Source organism: Camelina sativa, chromosome 20, assembly GCF_030686135.1.
Source record: "Camelina sativa cultivar CO46 ecotype springtype chromosome 20, ASM3068613v1".
Classification (NCBI taxonomy): domain Eukaryota; kingdom Viridiplantae; phylum Streptophyta; class Magnoliopsida; order Brassicales; family Brassicaceae; genus Camelina; species Camelina sativa.
Genome location: NC_141899.1, coordinates 34,754,168 through 34,773,603, shown reverse-complemented (window position 1 = coordinate 34,773,603; position 19,436 = coordinate 34,754,168). Strand labels below are relative to the sequence as shown.

The 19,436-nt window shown below is 37.9% G+C and overlaps 1 protein-coding gene and 2 long non-coding RNA genes across 6 annotated transcripts; all 3 read left to right on the top strand.

The window, feature by feature from the left end:
- Positions 1–3,848: 3,848 nt before the first annotated feature.
- LOC109131342 (uncharacterized) lies at positions 3,849–13,373 on the top strand. 4 transcript variants are annotated; one of them, XR_015592620.1, is made up of 4 exons: positions 3,849–4,088; positions 4,286–4,322; positions 4,439–4,516; positions 13,149–13,373. It is a non-coding gene; the product is annotated as an uncharacterized LOC109131342 (long non-coding RNA). The 4 variants fall into 4 exon arrangements; XR_015592619.1 differs by having other exon boundaries at positions 3,871–4,088; positions 4,439–4,535; XR_002036968.2 differs by lacking the exon at positions 13,149–13,373 and adding an exon at positions 5,591–5,815 and having other exon boundaries at positions 3,871–4,088; positions 4,439–4,535.
- Positions 13,374–14,098: 725 nt separating this feature from the next.
- On the top strand, positions 14,099–15,751 carry LOC104772925 (uncharacterized). The gene is made up of 6 exons (XM_019242144.2): positions 14,099–14,328; positions 14,416–14,686; positions 14,778–14,892; positions 15,010–15,152; positions 15,239–15,323; positions 15,408–15,751. Exons 1-4 carry the CDS (start codon positions 14,236–14,238, stop codon positions 15,104–15,106), a joined length of 576 nt encoding a protein of 191 aa, XP_019097689.2. The 5' UTR covers positions 14,099–14,235; the 3' UTR covers positions 15,107–15,152; positions 15,239–15,323; positions 15,408–15,751.
- Positions 15,752–16,956: 1,205 nt separating this feature from the next.
- On the top strand, positions 16,957–17,683 carry LOC147919862 (uncharacterized). The gene is made up of 3 exons (XR_015592122.1): positions 16,957–17,022; positions 17,218–17,254; positions 17,359–17,683. It is a non-coding gene; the product is annotated as an uncharacterized LOC147919862 (long non-coding RNA).
- Positions 17,684–19,436: the final 1,753 nt, after the last annotated feature.

Below are 19,436 nucleotides of genomic sequence, written 5' to 3'. Positions count from 1 at the left end.
AAATATTTCCAACACAAATGAAGCAAAAAAAACTATAAAGACCTAGAACACATTAAACAAATAAAGGGGGAAAAAATTATAAAGAATAAGAGGGGTCGGACACTCAAATAGAAACGCATTCTAAACGGACAACAGAGTACTATAAATTTACATGAGGTCAACAAATGTTTATACAAATCTAGAAAAATAATTCAACCACAGTTCTTATTTATTCCCTGAAGGACATAAGAATTCCCATTGTAATTTCCTTTAAAAAGTTATAAATGTCCATAATTTTAAAACGTAACAAAATATAAAAGGATTGAAAATAAAAATCAAACCCCACTAAACAAAATAACTCATACAATGAAGTTCTAAATTAATGATTAAGAAGGTAACAAGCAAAACTCATAACGACGTCAATATCAAAGGTCCCAATTAAACCAAAGAGTGGCAGCTAGACATTAATATTTTAAACACAAAGAAACATAACTGCAACAAACATCGACTCTATAAAGAACGAATGAAAGAATTGTAGCAAAATATACTCTCCAACTTCCGAAAAATGCAACGAAACACACCCTACTCACTTGACCAACTACCAAATGACATGCTTGGAGATATCATCTCAAGCGCTGCTAGGATTTCAAGAAAAACGGTGAGGCATATGATGCTAGCATCACCAGACCTTGCAAAGGCAGCCCAAGATCATCGAGTGTACAAGAATATCAACCTAAGACCACTAGCAATGCATCCACTAGCAGCAATAAGCAAGTACCAAGATCTAATGGAAAAATGCATTGCAAGTGGAAATCTAGAGGCATACTACATCAAAGGAATCCAGGAATATTTTCACAACAACAACACAGAAGAAGGGTTGGAACACTTGAAAAAGGCAGCAGAAGGTAATTATGCAAACGGTATTTACCTTTACGGGATTCTGAGGTTGTGCAGGGGTGACACCGAAGAAGGCCAACTTTGGTTGGAAAAACTAGGCTGGAAAGAAGACAAAACAAAGGCCGATCAGTGCTGGAAAAATAACAAGAAGTCCTTACACAAAATTAATGTGCAAAAACTACAATGCTACTTCACTACATTGAGAGAAGTTCAACCAACCATCATCTGTAGTCTCACTGACATGGAAAATCGATGCCCTCATTGCTACTACTACAAACAAATGGTGAAATTTGTCTACTTTTTTTAGCTAAACGATCGACAATATAGTTTATAAATGTTACCATCCTTTAATAATGACCAATTGTTCCAATGAAAGAGTTCTTTACAAGTTTTTTAATCTAATGTTATGTCAATGTGTCCAATCTAAGACAATTGAAAATACAGCAAAAAAAAACAACTTATTACAAACAATCGCACAACATGCCAACATAAGTCAATAGAGATTACGAACAAGAATATACACGAAGATAAAAATATTACCAAAATCGTGTTTACATATAAGAGATAAAATTGCTAGGCACGAAGAACAACTTCAAAGACAAAAACAGTAAACAAAAACAAACTCGGAAAAGTACAAAAGGGTAAACTAATCATAACAGGAGAATCAAGAAAAACAAAAAAAAAAGAAAACAGGATGAAGGTAACGAATCTAAAACAAAGTAAACCTAATTTGGCACATGTTGACATATCTATCACCAAACTTGAAAAAAAAAATGTAGACACTAGAAAAGCAGAACAGAGACGAACAACAAAAATTAGCAAATCAAATCGAGGCATAGCCAAAGCTTTGGAAAAGTAGCAAATAAACACAAGAAGTAGTCGAATTACAGAATCAATACATATGCAAACAGAAATCCACAAATAATGAAAAAATTTAAAACAGCAAATCAGAAAATAGAGTAAAAGCACCGAGATAATGAGATGGTCCAAATGAAACTAAAATTACAACAACATTCTTAAAAGTGTCGATTACTTAATTAGAGAATGAAATGTACACATGGGAGAACCAATTAACACAGAAGATCAACAAACTAACCAGTATAACAACAATTATCCACCACCGATTCGAGGGCAAAACAAAACCTTTCCAAAGCCACCAAAGGAAAAAAAAATCAATATCGACAAAATGAATTCTTCAAAACGAAAAACGCCGATCAAAATAAGATCTACAACCCAACTAATATCATTTAGATCAAAATATTGATACACAACATCTCGACCAACAAACGATATACGACAAAGAAGATAAAACACAACTACAAGACAAATAAATCTCAAACTCAAATCAATAAAACCCAATACACAATTACCTTTAAAGGCCTAAACAGATATTTGGGCCCAATCAATGTAGGAACAAAATATATATATATATATATATATATATATATATATATATACCAGAAAGTAGGAAAATTAAATAGCTTATAAAATAAAAAAACTTACAAACTTTGAAATATGCAAATTAAACCAAATAACTGAAAAACAAATATGCAATTTAAATAACTTAAAACAAAACCAAATTTAAAAATAAACACAAGTAATATACAATAAAATTGTATAACTACACAGTAGATTATACATAATGGAAAAAAAGCAAGCAAGAAAGTCAAAATGACCATTTGAAAAGAAAAAAAAAATGCAACCAAGATATAAAGAGAAAATAACAAAACACTTTTTAAATATCCACCAAAAATACATAATCCACTCTAATCAAGCTCCCACACTAACCACAGGCCAAATACTAGACAATGACAAAATGACCAATAATAATAAAATAAACACAAGAAACAACTACTACAAAACAACAACCTTAATACACAATGTTAACTTCCAATGATAATTATTTTTAAAAAAATTTATCAAAAAACAGAAGCTGATCTCAATTTTTGAAAAAAAAAATATATATATATATATATATATATATATATATAATTAAAAAAGCACCCAAAACATATATAAAAAACAGACATAAAGATGAATTTACATAACCAAAAAAAAAATCGATCTCATCATTTGAAAATCTTTAGTCCGAGTCGAAACCAATCTGATCTATCTCTCTAGATAAATGTGGTTGTTGAAACATATCTATCTAACCAAAATCACCATTTTCCAAAAAAAAACAAAAAATAGTAACCAATATATAAAGAGAAAATAACAAAACACATTAAAAGATATCCACCAAAAAAACACATATTACACCCTAATCAAACTTCCGCGCGAAGCACGGACCAAATACTAGACAAAGACAAAATGAAAAAAAATAATAAATTAATCACAGATAACAACTACATGAAAACAACAATTTTCAGTACACAATGTTAATTTCTCATCATAATTATTGACAAAAAACATTAAAAAAAAACACAGAATATGATCTCAAATTTTGAAAAGTAAACAGCACACTAAATTATGCTTACTAGAAAACCTATTTATTTAAAAAGTACCCAACAAACATCATAAAACCCAAATCAAATACAAAAACAGACATTAAAATGAATTTACATAACTAAAGATAGTTTTAGCAACAATTTAAGTTTTAAGTAAATAAAAAAATAAATAACTATTTAGAAATGAATGAAGTAAAATAAATGAAAATTAGAAAATAGTCAAAAAAAAAATACAATAAATTTCTTTAACTAATAATGTTATTAGCATTAACACTATATAATGTTATTAATAATACAATGAAATACATCAAATACACAACAAAACACTAATATGTCTGGAAACCAATCTTCAAATATAAAACAATTAACAACAACTAAAACAAAAAAAACCACTTTCCAATTATATATTTTTCATTGTTTAATTTATTTACGTGTAGTTCTCCAGAATTTTCATACCTACCGTCGATTTGACCGAATCTAACGGTCGTCAATGAACTCTAACTTAATCCTTCTTCCCTTAATTTTGTACATGTCGGGGATAAAATCTCTCTGCATAATTAAATATGATTTAACAAAATAAAAAATTGGGGGAGGTTTCGGTGGATCTGAAGAAACAACGGAGGTGGAGAACAGATCCGACTTATTCGCCACAAGGTTTCCAAAGACCGTCGAAAAGAAAACCTCTGGTTTTCAATCACCGTTGCTTCTATGCAATATCAAAAAGGTTTCCTAGATTTATTCCAGATCTATGCGGAATCACAAAAGGTTTAACCTTCATTTACTGTCCAGAGCTTACGATTTTCTAATTTCCGTTTTATTCTATTCTCCTTTACAGATTATAGATCTAGAAATCTTTTAGTAGCTTTCTATGTTCAAAGGATTGTAATCGATTGTACCAGTTTTCCCTTTTTTATGAACATTTGTTCAATTGGTTGAAATTGATATTCTCTTCTTATTTTCAGGTTGGGATCTTCTCCTTTGTTGAATCGATTTGTAAAAGTATGTAATTTTCCATTGTCTTTAGTTTCTTAATTATCAGTGTTTTCTATTTCTTTATTTCTATTGTTCATGCATAAAAAAAACGGAAACTAAACCAATACTTTTTATCAATATAGAAACGATTGACATGGAAGTTAAAGGATTCATATGTCGCATCCAAGCAAAGAACGTTAAACAGAAGTTCAGACAACAAGGTAAGCAAGAACAAAAGAGGTGAGCAAAACACATAAAAAATTAGCATCTTTACTGTTCTATATGTCTTACACTTTCTCTTTGAAAAACTGAACAGAACTAAAAACTATGACTTTTTATTTTTTAAACAAAAAAAACGCACAACATCTTTACAAAATTATGTTGCTTTGAATATATTAACTTAGGTATTCAACTGTAACATCCGTGAACCGGAATCCCGGTTTGGGAGTTGCATCGATCGATGCAGATGGTGCATCGGTCGATGCATGTTCAATTCTGTGCGTTTTGACTTAAGTCAAACGCTGCGTTTGGGTTAAGGAAAACCCTTAGATGCGAGTTTTGTCTCATTCATGGTGGTGTGGCCGTTTTTGAGAAAAGAGAAAGAGAGAAAAGTTGTTCTTGAGTGTTCTTGAGAATTCTGGAAGATTGGAGGCGTTCCTGTGGAGATCTGTAGTTGGGATCGTTGTAGGAGCTTCCTAGAGGCTTGTTCTTGCTTGTTTAAGGTTCAGATTCTTCTGTGGCAAAGGTAAGTGCATGACCATGGTTTATCTAAGCTAGAGGATTCTTTAATCTGCTTGTTGTGTGATGTTAGGCTTGTTAGTTCGATGCTATGGACGTTAGGAAGCTTTCTTGTGGCTTGGGATCGAGTGTTGTGGTTGTAGGAACGAAGATCCAGCGAGAAGTTTCGGGGAAATCACGGTGCTCGACGTTGCGTCGATCGATGCATATCTTGCGTCGGTCGATGCAAATGCGAGGACGGCGTGTAAAACTCTCGGGTTTTCGTGTTACGTCGAGCATGCGTCGGTTGATGTAGATTGGGTATCGGTCGATGCAAGTTACACTTGCATCGGTCGATGCAGCTTCTGTGTCTATCGATGCTTCCCCATTTGGCATCGATCGATGCATGTGTGGCGTCGTTCGATGCTGAGTCCTGTTTTGTTATTTGTCGTTTGTTGATTGTTGTGTGTTGGTTATTGATACTCTATTGCTTGTGTGTATAGCCCAGTAGATGGGAGAATTGCCTTACTGAGTGCTTATAAAATACTCATGCATTGCAATATGTGTTTGTGGTGCAGGTAAAGGCAAAGTGTGATCGTGGAATCAAGGCAATGAAGAGGAGGATGTTCTAGGGACTCGGTTTTATGTTGTCTGGCATTGCTAGGTTGCTAGAGTTGGGTCATTTAGAACATTGCTAGGTTGTTGGTTCTATGATTCCTGTTGTTTCGGATATTGATTATGTTGGAATATGGTTATACTTTATTATTGGATTATTATTGAATATTGGTTGATTATTTCCGCTATTGAATGTGTTTGTGGTTAGGTGGCTAGTGGGTATGGGACCACTAGCTGTAGTTTATTTTATTATATTATATTTATTATTTATTATTTTATTTAAAAAAAGGTCGGTCGTTTCATTTTGGTATCAGAGCCCTTACGGTTCTAGGTTTGGGTTCACCAGGTTTCTGTTGTAGATGTTTGGGATTGCATGTCTTGATTGATTATGTGAGTTAGTCAATTGTGTGTGGCATGGAGTCCTAGAACATCCTCTTCGAGCCGACTGTGTAATTCCACGGTGAGTTTATGTTTCTGTGTTATAATAGAAATGGTTTGCTTAGCCTTCTATTCATGGTAGTGCAGATGGTTAGAGAGGATGTTGTGGCTGGTCGAGGTCGTGGACGCGGACGTGGTCGTGGACGCGGACGTGGTCGTGGTAGGGGCAGAGTCCCAGTGGTTAGTGAGACCGAGGACCAGAGTGTGACAGCTGAGGGTGTTGGCGAGTCGCAGGGTGTTCCGAGGGATTCCGTGAGTGTGGCAGGAGGGGGCGGTGTTGATGCTCCAGTGGCCGGTGATGCTCGGGTTCCGGGTGTGTGAGTCCCAGCGGGTGGGGTCCTTGGTACAGACTTTGCGGCTATGCTAGCACAGGTGTTAGAGCGGTTACCACCAGTGGTACCTGCTCAGGCTCAAGTAGTGCCACCAGTGGTGGCGGAGGAGCGATAGCCAGAGGCTGCGGATGTGGGAGCACATAGACGTTATTTGTCTATGCTCAAGGAGATGAAGGATCTGTTCACTGAGAGGTTTTCGGGTGGTACAGATCCTACTGTTGCGGATGCGTGGAGGACGAGTGTGGAACGTAACTTCCATATTCTGAGATGTCCTGAGGAGTTTTGGGTGGACATAGGGGTCTACTATTTGAGTGGGGATGCTGAGTTGTGGTTGAGATCAGTGGCTGCTAGGAGAGTGCAGCGGGAGATGACTTGGGCTGACTTCGTCTTGGAGTTCAACCGCAAGTATTTTCCTAGAGAGGCATTGGATCGGTTGGAGGTGCAGTTCCTTCAGTTGTCTCAGGGGACACGGTCAGTGCGGGAGCTGGACTTGGAGTTCAGTCGACTTCTTTGTTATGGGGGTCGGGCTTTGGAGTCTTAGGAGGCTCAGATCAGGAGGTTTTTGAGGGCTCTACGTGATGAGTTGAGAGTTCACTGTAGAGGGCGGAGTTATGCTACGCGTGCAGAGTTGGTTGAGACTACAGCAGAGATTGAGGAGGATATCCGGCCACAGTCAGTGGCGGTAGCTCCAGCAGTTCAGCCTAGTAAGGCTTAGCAGCAGGGTGGTTCTAGTAGGGGCGGGAGGCATGCTCAGGGAACCAAGAGGAAGTGGGAGGCTACGCAGAAGCCGAGTGGTGCGGGTTGCTTTGGTTGTGGGAGCAAGGATCACAGGGTTGCTAGTTGTCCCAAGAGGAGTGTTCCGACGACAGGACCTCGGGTATGTTATCATTGTAGGGAGACATGGCACATCCAGCCTTTTTGTCCCAAGTTGCGGCCGGCAGCAGTGGCAGCGTTGCAGCAGGTGCAGCCTGGAGGTCAGCAGGTGGCACGGATTGAGCAGACGTCACGTGCTTACACGACAGTAGAGACTGGTGGAACCAATGCCGGGGCGATCATAGGTATAATTTCTGGTACTTAATCTTTGTGAATTTAGTAGGGTCAGATTTTATGTTTCCTGTGATAAAGTGTTAGGTTCTCAACACATGAGGTTTGTGTAGGGACCTTGTTGGTGGGCGGGTTTAAGTCCCACGTTATGTTTGATTCTGGAGCTTCTCATAGCTTCATTACTCCGGAGTGTGCAGAGTGTGCGGGGATCAGCGGGGATCCTAGAGAGCGTGCAGGAGTTGTCAGGGTTGCGGGAGGTGAGTTCCTGAGAGTGATTGGACGAGCTAGAGGAATTGATATTCAGATCGCAGGGGAGTCGTGGCCAGCGGATTTGCTTATCAGTCCAGTGGAGCTTTATGATGTTATTCTCGAGATGGATTGGTTGCATCGGCATAGGGTGCATTTGGATTGCCATCAGGGTAGAGTGGCGTTTGAGCGTTCAGGAGGGAAGTTGGTTTTTCAAGGTATTAGACCGACTTCGGGCAGTCTCGTGATCTCAGCCATTCAGGCTGGGAAGATAATCGAGAAGGGCCGTGAGGCTTATTTGGTTACTATATCTATGCCAGAGTCAGTGGGGAAGTCTACGGTGAGCGGAATTCTGGTAGTAGAGGAGTTTGAGGATGTGTTTCAGTTTTTGCAGGGATTACCACCATCTCGGTCGGATCCTTTTACCATTGAACTGGAACCAGGGACGATGCCGTTATCCAAGGCTCCTTACAGGATGGCTCCAGCAGAGATGGCAGAGCTGAAGAAACAGCTAGAGGATTTATTGAGTAAGGGATTCATCCGTCCTAGTGTGTCACCGTGGGGAGCGCCGGTGTTGTTTGTGAAGAAGAAGGATGGGAGTTTCAGGTTGTGTATAGATTATCGGGGTTTTAACCGGGTCACTGTGAAGAACAAGTACCCTCTTCCTAGGATCGATGAGTTGTTGGATCAGTTGAGGGGTGCTACTTGGTTCTCTAAGGTAGATCTGGCGTCGGGTTATCATCATATACCGATAGATGAGGCAGATGTGAGGAAGACTGCTTTCAGGACGAGGTATGGGCACTATGAGTTTGTGGTGATGCCTTTCGGGTTGACTAACGCGCCAGCAGCGTTTATGAGATTGATGAACAGTGTGTTTCAGGAGTTTCTGGATGTGTCTGTCATCATTTTCATCGACGATATCCTGGTTTATTCTAAGAGTCCTGAAGAGCATGTAGTGCATTTGAGGGCAGTTATGGAGAAGCTGCGGGAGCAGAAGTTGTTTCTGGATGTGTCTGTCATCATTTTCATCGACGATATCCTGGTTTATTCTAAGAGTCCTGAAGAGCATGCAGTGCATTTGAGGGCAGTTATGGAGAAGCTGCGGGAGCAGAAGTTGTTTCTGGATGTGTTTGTCATCATTTTTATCGACGATATCCTGGTTTATTCTAAGAGTCCTGAAGAGCATGCAGTGCATTTGAGGGCAGTTATGGAGAAGCTGCGGGAGCAGAAGTTGTTTGCCAAGTTGAGCAAGTGTAGTTTTTGGCAGCGTGAGATGGGCTTTCTGGGTCAACATTGTTTCTGCAGAGGGGGTTTCTGTGGATCCAGAGAAGATTCAGGCTATCAGAGATTGGCCTAGACCGCAGAATGCCACAGAGATCAGGAGTTTTCTTGGATTGGCAGGTTACTACAAGAGATTTGTGCAGGGGTTTGCAAGCAGAGCACGTCCTATGACTAAGTTGACAGGGAAGGATGTTCCTTTTGTCTGGTCAGAAGAGTGTGAGGAAGGCTTTGCAAGCCTGAAGGAGATGTTGACTACTGCGCCAGTGTTGGCTTTGCCTAAGCAGGGAGAACCCTATGTGGTTTATACAGATGCAGCTAGAGTTGGTTTGGGGTGTGTTCTGATGCAGCATGGGAAGGTGATTGCCTATGCTTCGCGGCAGTTGCGGGTGCATGAAGGCAACAATCCTACTCATGATTTGGAGATGGGTGCTTAGTTTTTGCCCTGAAGATTTGGAGATCTTATCTTTATGGTGCAAAGGTACAGGTGTTTACAGATCATAAGAGCATGAAGTATATATTCACTCAGCCTGAGCTGAATTTGAGACATAGGCGGTGGATGGAGCTTGTGGCAGATTATGATTTCGAGATAGCCTATCATCCTGGTAAGGCTAACACAGTTGCAGATGCTCTGAGTCGGAAGAGGGTGGCTTCGGCTCAGGAGCAGGAGATGGAGTCTCTGGTAGGAGAGATCAGTGCTTTGAGCTTGTGTGCTGCTTCACAGGAACCGTTGGGTTTGGAAGCAGTAGATAGAGCAGATCTTCTGAGTAGGGTGCGGTTGGCTCAGGAGAAGGATTTGGGGCTGGTGAATGTTTCTAAGGATGTGGATTCAGAGTATCAGGTCTCAGATAATGGTACTATCTTGGTGCACGGTCGAGTTTGTGTGCCCAAGGATGAGGAGTTGAGGCAGGAGATTCTGAGAGAGGCTCATGCGAGCAAGTTGTCCATTCATCCAGGAGCGACTAAGATGTACCGTGACCTCAAGAGGTACTATCATTGGGTCGGGATGAAGAAGAATGTGGCTAGTTGGGTTTCGAGGTGTGATCTGTGTCTGCTGGTGAAGGCTGAGCATCAGGTTCCTGGCGGGTTACTGAAGAGTTTACCCATTCCTGAGTGGAAGTGGGATATGATCACCATGGATTTTGTGGTAGGATTGCCAGTGTCACGGACCTTTGATGCTATTTGGGTCATTGTGGACCGGTTGACTAAGTCGGCACATTTTCTGGCCATTAAGAAGACTGATGGAGCAGTGGTCTTGGCTAAGAAGTATGTGAGAGAGATAGTCAGATTGCATGGGGTGCCAGCGAGCATTTTGTCTGACAGGGATTTTAAGTTCACTTCGGTGTTCTGGAAGGCATTTCAGGCAGAGATGGGCACTAAGGTGCATATGAGTACAACTTATTATCCCCAGACAGATGGGCAGTCTTAGAGGATGATCCAGACGTTGGAGGATTTGCTGAGGATATGTGTGTTGGATTGGGGTGGCCATTGGGCAGATCACCTGAACCTGGTAGAGTTTGCTTACAACAACAGTTATCAGGCGAGTATTAAGATGGCTCCTTATGAGGCTTTGTATGGGAGGCCTTGTCGTACACCATTATGCTGGACTCAGGTGGGGGAGAGGAGCATGTTTGGTGCTAGTTTTGTTCAGGAGACCTCGGAGAAGATTCGGGTTCTCAAGCTGAACATGAAGGAGGCTCAGGATAGACAGAGGAGTTATGCTGATAGGAGGAGGAGAGATCTTGAGTTTCAGGTAGGAGACAGAGTGTACCTCAAGATGGCCATGTTGCAGGGTCCGAGCAGGTCATTGTCAGAGACTAAGTTGAGTCCAAGGTATATGGGTCCATTCAGAGTGATTGAGCGGGTTGGACCAGTGGCATATAGATTGGAGTTACCGGAGGTTATGCGTGCATTCCATAAGGTTTCCCATGTGTCTATGTTGCGGAAGTGTCTCCGTGAGGGTGAGAGAGTGTTGGCTAAGATTCCTGAGGATCTTCAGCCTAACATGACTTTGGAGGGGAGACCAGTGAGGGTTCTCAAGAGGAGGATCAAGGAACTTCGGAAGAAGAAGATTCCTTTGATGAGAGTCCTGTGGGACTGTGATGGTGTTGATGAGCAGACTAGGGAGCCTGAGGCAAAGATGAAGGCAAGGTTTAAGAAGTGGTATGAGAAGCAAGCCGCGACTTGAACTTGTCTAGCTTGGTCCCATCTGTAATCCGTGGCTGGAGCGGGAATGGAGTATTCCAGCCCATCTCTCTTTTTACTCGGTCGCTTGGGGTGGTTGGTTGTGCGACTCAGTAACAAGATAAGATGGTGTTTGGGGTACAAAGTTTCTGTGAGGCAGGGTTTTGGAGGAAATTTTCCTGAAATAGAAGTTTCCAAAAGTGGGAAGTTTCCAAAAATGGAAAGTGCTAAATATGGAAAGTTTTACGGGAGTTAGAATTTGTCCATTTTAGCGGTGGAGAGCCTTGGAGGGGCTTGTGTGTGGCCTTAGTGGTGGACTTTTGAGTCAGTGTGCCCGTGTGTGGCAGTCTTTTTAGACATTGTGTGGTCTTTGTGACGGGCTTTTTAGCCAGAGTGTCTTTGTGACGGTCCTCTTTAGGACATTTGTTTGGCCTTGGTGGCGGTCCTCTTTAGGACATTTGTTTGGCCTTGGTGGCGGTCCTTTTTAGGACATTTGTTTGGCCTTTGTGGCGGGCTGTTTAGCCAGAGTGTCTTTGTGACGGTCCTTCGGGACAGATGGTTTGTGACGGTCTTTCGGGACAGATGGTCTTTGTGACAGTCCTTCGGGACAGATGGTCTTTGTGACGGGCTTTTTAGCCAGAGTGTCTTTGTGACGGTCCTCTTTAGGATGTTCAGAACCGTTTGCTCGCGACTCTTGGGGGACTTAGGTTCTCCTAGTACTGCCATATTCAGAGACTCTGTGACTTGGGAATATGGTATGTATATCGACTTCGGATGACGACCCGGGGGCGCGCTGTAGGGTGGCAACCCGAGAGACGAGTTGGATTTTCCTATATATTATGGCATGCGGGTCTAGGCCCGATGAGGAGCCAACATTATGGCATGCAGACTTAGGTCTGATGAGGAGCCAATAAAAACTCAAGGTTTAGGCCTATGAGTCAAGGAAAGTCGAAAAGTCGAGAGCAAATGACGCCTGGAGCATGAGTCTATCGCCTAAAGGTGACCTTCTGTAGATCAGTCGGAGGAGTGCGGGCCGTGGAGACGGTTGCACGAGAGTCCTTGGCTGATGGTTGTTCGAGATTCGAGGATGAATCTAGTTTGGTGGGGGAGAATTGTAACATCCGTGAACCGGAATCCCGGTTTGGGAGTTGCATCGGTCGATGCAGATGGTGCATCGGTCGATGCATGTTCAATTCTGTGCGTTTTGACTTAAGTCAAACGCTGCGTTTGGGTTAAGGAAAACCCTTAGATGCGAGTTTTGTCTCATTCGTGGTGGTGTGGCTGTTTTTGAGAAAAGAGAAAGAGAGAAAAGGTTTTCTTGAGTGTTCTTGAGAATTCTGGGAGATTGGAGGCGTTCCTGTAGAGATCTGTAGCTGGGATCGTTGTAGGAGCTTCCTAGAGGCTTGTTCTTGCTTGTTTAAGGTTCAGATTCTTCTGTGACAAAGGTAAGTGCATGACCATGGCTTATCTAAGCTAGAGGATTCTTTAATCTGCTTGTTGTGTGATGTTAGGCTTGTTAGTTCGATGCTATGGACGTTAGGAAGCTTTCTTGTGGCTTGGGATCGAGTGTTGTGGTTGTAGGAACGAAGATCCGGCGAGAAGTTTTGGGGAAATCATGGTGCTCGACGTTGCGTCGATCGATGCAAGTGCGAGGACGGCGCGTAAAACTCTAGGGGTTTCGTGTTACGTCGAGCATGCGTCGGTCGATGCAGATTGGATATCGGTCGATGCAAGTTACACTTGCATCGGTCGATGCAGCTTCTGTGTCGATCGATGCTTCCCCATTTGGCATCGATCGATGCTTCCCCATTTGGCATCGATCGATGCATGTGTGGCGTCGGTCGATGCTGAGTCCTGTTTTGTTATTTGTCGTTTGTTGATTGTTGTGTGTTGGTTATTGATACTCTATTGCTTGTGTGTATAGCCCAGTAGATGGGAGGATTGCCTTACTGATTGTTTATAAAATACTCATGTATTGCAATATGTGTTTGTGGTGAAGGTAAAGGCAAAGTGTGATCGTGGAATCAAGGCAATGAAGAGGAGGATGTTCTAGGGACTCGGTTTTATGTTGCCTAGCATTGATAGGTTGCTAGAGTTGGGTCATTTAGAACATTGCTAGGTTGCTGGTTCTATGATTCCTGTTGTTTCGGATATTGATTATGTTGGAATATGGTTATATTTTATTATTGGATTATTATTGAATATTGGTTGGTTATTTCCGCTATTGAATGTGTTTGTGGTTAGGTGGCTAGTGGATATGGGACCACTAGCTGTAGTTTATTTTATTATATTATATTTATTATTTATTATTTAAAAAAAAAGGTCGGTCGTTTCATCAACACTATTAATTCAGTTATTTTCAGTTTTTGAATTGTCCTTATCAGTAACTTTGTTTTTAAAAAAAAAATTTAAATTTATGATAAATTACAATTACTATTACTACATCAAGTAGCTGCAGTTTGGCAGGTGTCTATCAAATGAGTAGCATCTGTCTTATTGTCATTTTCAATACTTTAGGGCATATTTCTTTTGCTATCTATGACATGTTATAATTTCAATGAATTGTTCACTAATTTAATAAGTAATTTTAATGTTTAGTTTTTATACTTTGTATTTATTTTTTACCAAAAAACAATAGATTTTAAAATAACAATTGTATATTAATTGTGGAGATGTTTCTACATATACATAATATTAAAACTTATGGAAAATAAATAAATGTTTAAATCGGAACCAATGCATGCAAGTCTCCAAGTCCAATAAAAAACATTTGACACACTTCCACAGAAACAAGATTTGATTCTCTTAATTTTTAACATTCCAATAAAAAAAAAGTCAGACCTTTTACATTCCACTAGCATCCAACATTTATTACTCAGGTTTTAAAAACGTTTTTCGGTTTTGAAACAAAAACTCATATTTCATCTTCCATCTTACTTACTACTCATCTTCCATCTTTCTTACCACTCATCTTTCATCTTCCTTACCACTCACCTTTCATTTTCCTTCTTCTATTCAAGTCATAGAACAAAAATTTAATAACCATGGTTGCATACATAGAAGAATTGAATTAGACAAAGAAGAGAATGAGTATTGCTGTGAAAATACTCCGGCTGTGGACACCACATCTAATATTCGGAGAACCCATCTATAAATGTTTGATTTTGGTGGATGAAAAGGTAATTTAAATTTCTAATTTTTGGTTCTGCATGTTAAATTTTTATTAAATTATATTTATATCATTTGCGTTTCATTTTTTTATGTAGGGTAAAAGAATAGATGCTAAAATCCAAGCTCGCCATTACTTCGATCTATTCGTAGACATATTGGACCAAGGAGAGTGGTTTCTTTTTTATAGGTTCAAAGTGAGAGAAAGCCAGCAAGAGTCAAGGAACTCAAACAATCAATTCGAAATATTGATTACATGCAAAACAAAGATCACCCCAATACCTCCCAGGTCTTCAAACAATTTTTTTAATTTAACAGATGGAACAAAGTTTGAAAATGCTACACCAGATGAGAGAAACTGTTGTGTTGGTAAATTAGTAACCCCTATAATGCTTTAATTGTTTAATGTTCACCAACTGCTTTTGATTTATGTTTCTAATCTTTTTTCCCCTTTTTCTAGATTTTTGTGGAAAGGTCTTGACAGTAGGAGAACGTCGCTATATTAGTTTCCTTGATTACGAAGGTGGATACAATGGTCAGAAGAATGTAGTTCCTTTAACGGTTATAGACATCGAGTAAGTAATCTAACTTACCTTAAAAATTACTTATAAAAAGTATCTCATTTGAATTTTTTTAAAAATGCACACGCTCATAAATAATCGTATTATTTTCCTCATCTTTCTCCTCTTAAGTGGCAAGGAGATTGATTGTATTGCAGTAGGTGAAACCTGCTTGGAATTTATGTATAAAATGGATAGGATAGTTGCAGACCCTACCTATGAAGGTTAACCAATAATGTGTATGCTAATGTTTTGGAGAACCTCTTCCTTTGCAGGTATTATCATGTCAGTCAAAGTTAATTATACAAAACAGTCCAAAAATTGTATAATATACTATCTAACCTTACTTTTCATTGTTTAGGTAATCATTGTCTAATGTCTCAAATGAGATGTTCATATGTTTTTCTTGGTGACGAAGTCCAAGAATTTACAAGAGATCCCGCACTGTAAGTTCTTAGTATGTTTATTGAGTAATTTTAATATCAATTTCATAAGTGATTTAATTTATACATTATGTACCCTTTTTCCAGAGTTTATTATTACGAGTCATCAGATGATGAGGATTATGAAGGAACCGAAGAAGAAGAGATCGATTCTTCTTAGTAGTTGTAGTTGCCAAATCTTCGTATCAGATTAAGTGGAGAAGAAGAGAACAAGAAGAGAGCAAATATCAAGATGGTGGTCAAGAAATTGTGGGACATTGAAAACGGCGAGTACTTTTTAATAGTATGTTGAATATGTTGGTGTAATTCTTCAGCTTTAATTGCAGAGGATAATGAACTCTATCATCCCTACTATTATTGTTGGATTCTAAATTTATGTGTATTTGAATTACAGTTTGATGAAAGTTTAATATAAGTTTTGGTTAAAGGCTTAGGTCTAATGTTAACAAGTAAATTTCAAAAGTTGCCAAACAAAATCATGTTTCAACGTCCAAACACAAAGTACTATATAATAATGAGTTTAAGGTTTATTCTATAAATATAGCAATTTAGATTTACAAAAACATAACACATGCACCAATATAAGACAGTAAAATAACAGCTTATTCTACTGAAATACTATTATTAAAAGGGATAAAAGTTTAGCATGTATACTCTAAAAATCTTTTAATGAAAAGATCCTGACAGAACAAGAAAGCAACATGCATATATACGTTTAATAAAAAATAAACATCTTACACATATTTTAAATTTATCAGTTTCTACACAATACTAAGTGTAATTAGTAAATTATACATATACGAAAATTATAATCTTATTTACTTTTAACTCTAAAAAACAATTTTCATATTTACAGAAGATGCCAACTCATTTCACTTTTTCTACACTTTAGTATAACTAATTTTCATATAGAGTTAAGTGTTATAAAAATAATCCTATTCTTCCACCAAAAATATAAAACAGTAAACTAAATTATACTTAATGCAACACCTATTTCTTAAAAAAACTGTCCAACAAAACAACATAAACAACCCAAATATAAAACAATAACCATAAAAATATTATATATAAACCCAAAATACAAAATTAATGCCTAAAAATAATAACAAATCAAATGAGGCAAAGAAATCCGTTGATAATGGATCAATAGAGCAAACAGTTGGACTGACGAAACCGGTCATTTTAAAAACCATGGTAAAATTAATATACAAAAATTTAGCTTAACAATTCATTCTCTTTGGTTTACAAATTATATGTTTTGTCTTCAAAGTTTCTATATTATATATTAGTTCTTATTAATTGTAAATTTTTTAAGAAAAATAATATATATATATAACTTCTTACATCATACAGTAATATTGTTAAAAAAAAACACAGGGCAGCGAAGATCAAAAGAACCAAAGAAATTACAACAAATATAACACAACCAAACAACAAAAAAAGGAAAATAACCGAAACCTCTAATTTTCATTGGGTAATTAAATAAGGTGTGAATCACCAAATTATACATATCTACCGTCAATTATATGCAATCTAACGGTCATAATTCAACACTTACCTAACCCTTCTTCTCTTTTTTTTAATAACTTGAAAATAATTAATTCTGTTATTTTCCTCCTGCTTTTTTAATCTTCCGCCGCAACTCTCCCAGATCCAAAAGGTTTTCGTCGATTTTTGCCTATCTCTGCCGCATTTAAAAAAGGTATTACGTTTCTTGACTGTTCCAAATCTAATGATTGCCTCATTTACCTTATGCTTCTCTTCTCCTTAACAGGTTTAGGATCTACAAATCTTATAGTTTCCTTCTATGTTCAATAGAAATCTCATGTACCAGGTTTCTCTTTTTTAAACCCATTTGGTCAGTTCATTGTAATCGATCTTCTCTTATCATTTACAGGTTTTCGATCTTCTCTTTTGGTGAACCGATTGTAAAAGTATGTAATTTATTATTCTATTAAGTTTCTTATTTTTGTTCCTATTTAATTTTGATAGAAAGAAAAACCAAAACTAAACTAATCAGTTTTATCTATGCAAAAAGGATTTTAATTGAAGCAAAAGGAATAATATGTGGCCTCCCAGCAAAGAACGTGATACCGAAAATCAAACAAATAGGTGAACAAGGTGAGGGAAGTCGTGCAGATGATGATGTGAAGGAGATAACAAGGGTAGAGTACAGAAAATCACTCGCCCACCTAGGCTACTTGATACGAATCGAGGAAGACGAAGAAGATATTGATCCACTGTACATGAGAATTATCCGAGACATCCAAAACAAACGCCCAAAAGTAGAAGGATCCTCACGAACTGGAAACGCTACTTGAAGATTGTACTGTTCGAATTTATTGTCTTTGTTATTTTGTAAACTTTGTTAATTATCCACATGTATGTTTAGACTTCGTCTACTTTTTAGATTTTTGGATCTCATTAGCTTAAAATCAAAGACCTTATTAAGATATGAGAATTAAGTCAACAAATTGTGTAGCAACGCCCGAAATATCAGGCGTACACATAACCAAACCTCTCCTTGAAGAGTGTTGAATTCTTATAATGAACAAACTTCTAACAATCAAACTCAAAAATAAAGTCGCCAAATATTAAAGGACATAGATGAACACACCTTTACTCTACTAAAGAGATTAAGAAATACTAATGATAAGGACAACATAAGAAAACCATAAAACACAACACACATTGAATCCATAAAAATCACTCAGCTGGAAAAAATAAAATTACAACTAAAAACACAAAAACAACTGAGAATATAGTTAGGAACACAAAAGAAGCCAACACATTTCCGTGTAAACAAAGTTGCAACCCAATTCACATTTACCTTACCATGACCAAAAAACAATTACGAGAATGAAACACATAATTAAAGTCCTCATAGTGTCCAACACTTTACAAAATACATATGACAATATTAATAAACAATCCAACCACAAAATGACAAATAATAAATAAGTAATCACGGCTAACAACAAAATTAAAACAACAACATCAACAACCAAATGTAATTTCAAATTAATTTTTTTTAAAAATACCTTTCAAACCAAAGAAGATGAATTTAATTGCTTTAATATAAACAATATAGAAAACTAAACTTTATGCAAGAGCTTTTAAAATTTTTAAAATGGCCAAGAAAAAAAACATAAGGAAGCATGATGAAACACAAAAAAGAAAAGAAAGAAATGAAATAACTAGACCAACATAATAGTATATACAACAAAACTGGTATTACACTTTAATCTTACTACCGCGCGTAGCGCGGGTCCATTGCTAGTAATTTATAAAACTTACTTGAAATCTACTGTTATTCAAAACATCACAACTTTTTTAAAAAATGTTATTTTGAATGATTTTAAGAGACTTTATGTTGTTTTTTAGTTGAAAAATATGAATGATAAAATCATACCCTTTTAGCTGGAATTTTGATAGATTTCAAAAAGAAAAACTCTCGGTACCTGTAACTTACCTCAATCAAATTTTTTCCTGTGAAATCATAATTGAGAGAGAATGGCTCTCTTTGTCTGCTGATGCTCTCAACTGGGAGACGATGATTCGCAGTCTTGTTCTTTTCTTTTTGTTCTGTTGAAACAAAAAGCAAAGAGCAAAAAATTTCATCACAAGAGCTTCATAGAAAGATGCATCAAAGACGGAGCCTATAGCATATGGTTCTTAAAGATGTTGCTGGTACTTGCAGAGAAAAACCAAAGAATGGTGAGAAAAAAATTTCAGGTTTAAAAGATAATTATCTGTTTCAGGGTTGATTCTTTCTTCTTTGTTTTATTTGGCTACAGACCTCAGAATTGAGCTCTGAAGGATGTTCTAGAAACGTGAGAACAATATCTTTCTAATGATACAAATATTGTCTATTGTTTCCTTGTTGTTTGATGGGAAATTGGTCTTAAAGTTGGCTACTCGCAGGTTTTATCATTCCGGATTTGTTCTGGAAAAGTGACTGTAATTTTCAAACTGTAAACCCAAATCGTGATCTGCTTTTTTTCTTTTGTCTTCGTATGGCTGTTGTTGATATTTTTACCAAATTTCATAATTTTCTGGGTTGGTTTGCTACTACATTTGTGCTCTGCATCAAAACTGATGAAAAAGGTAGAATTT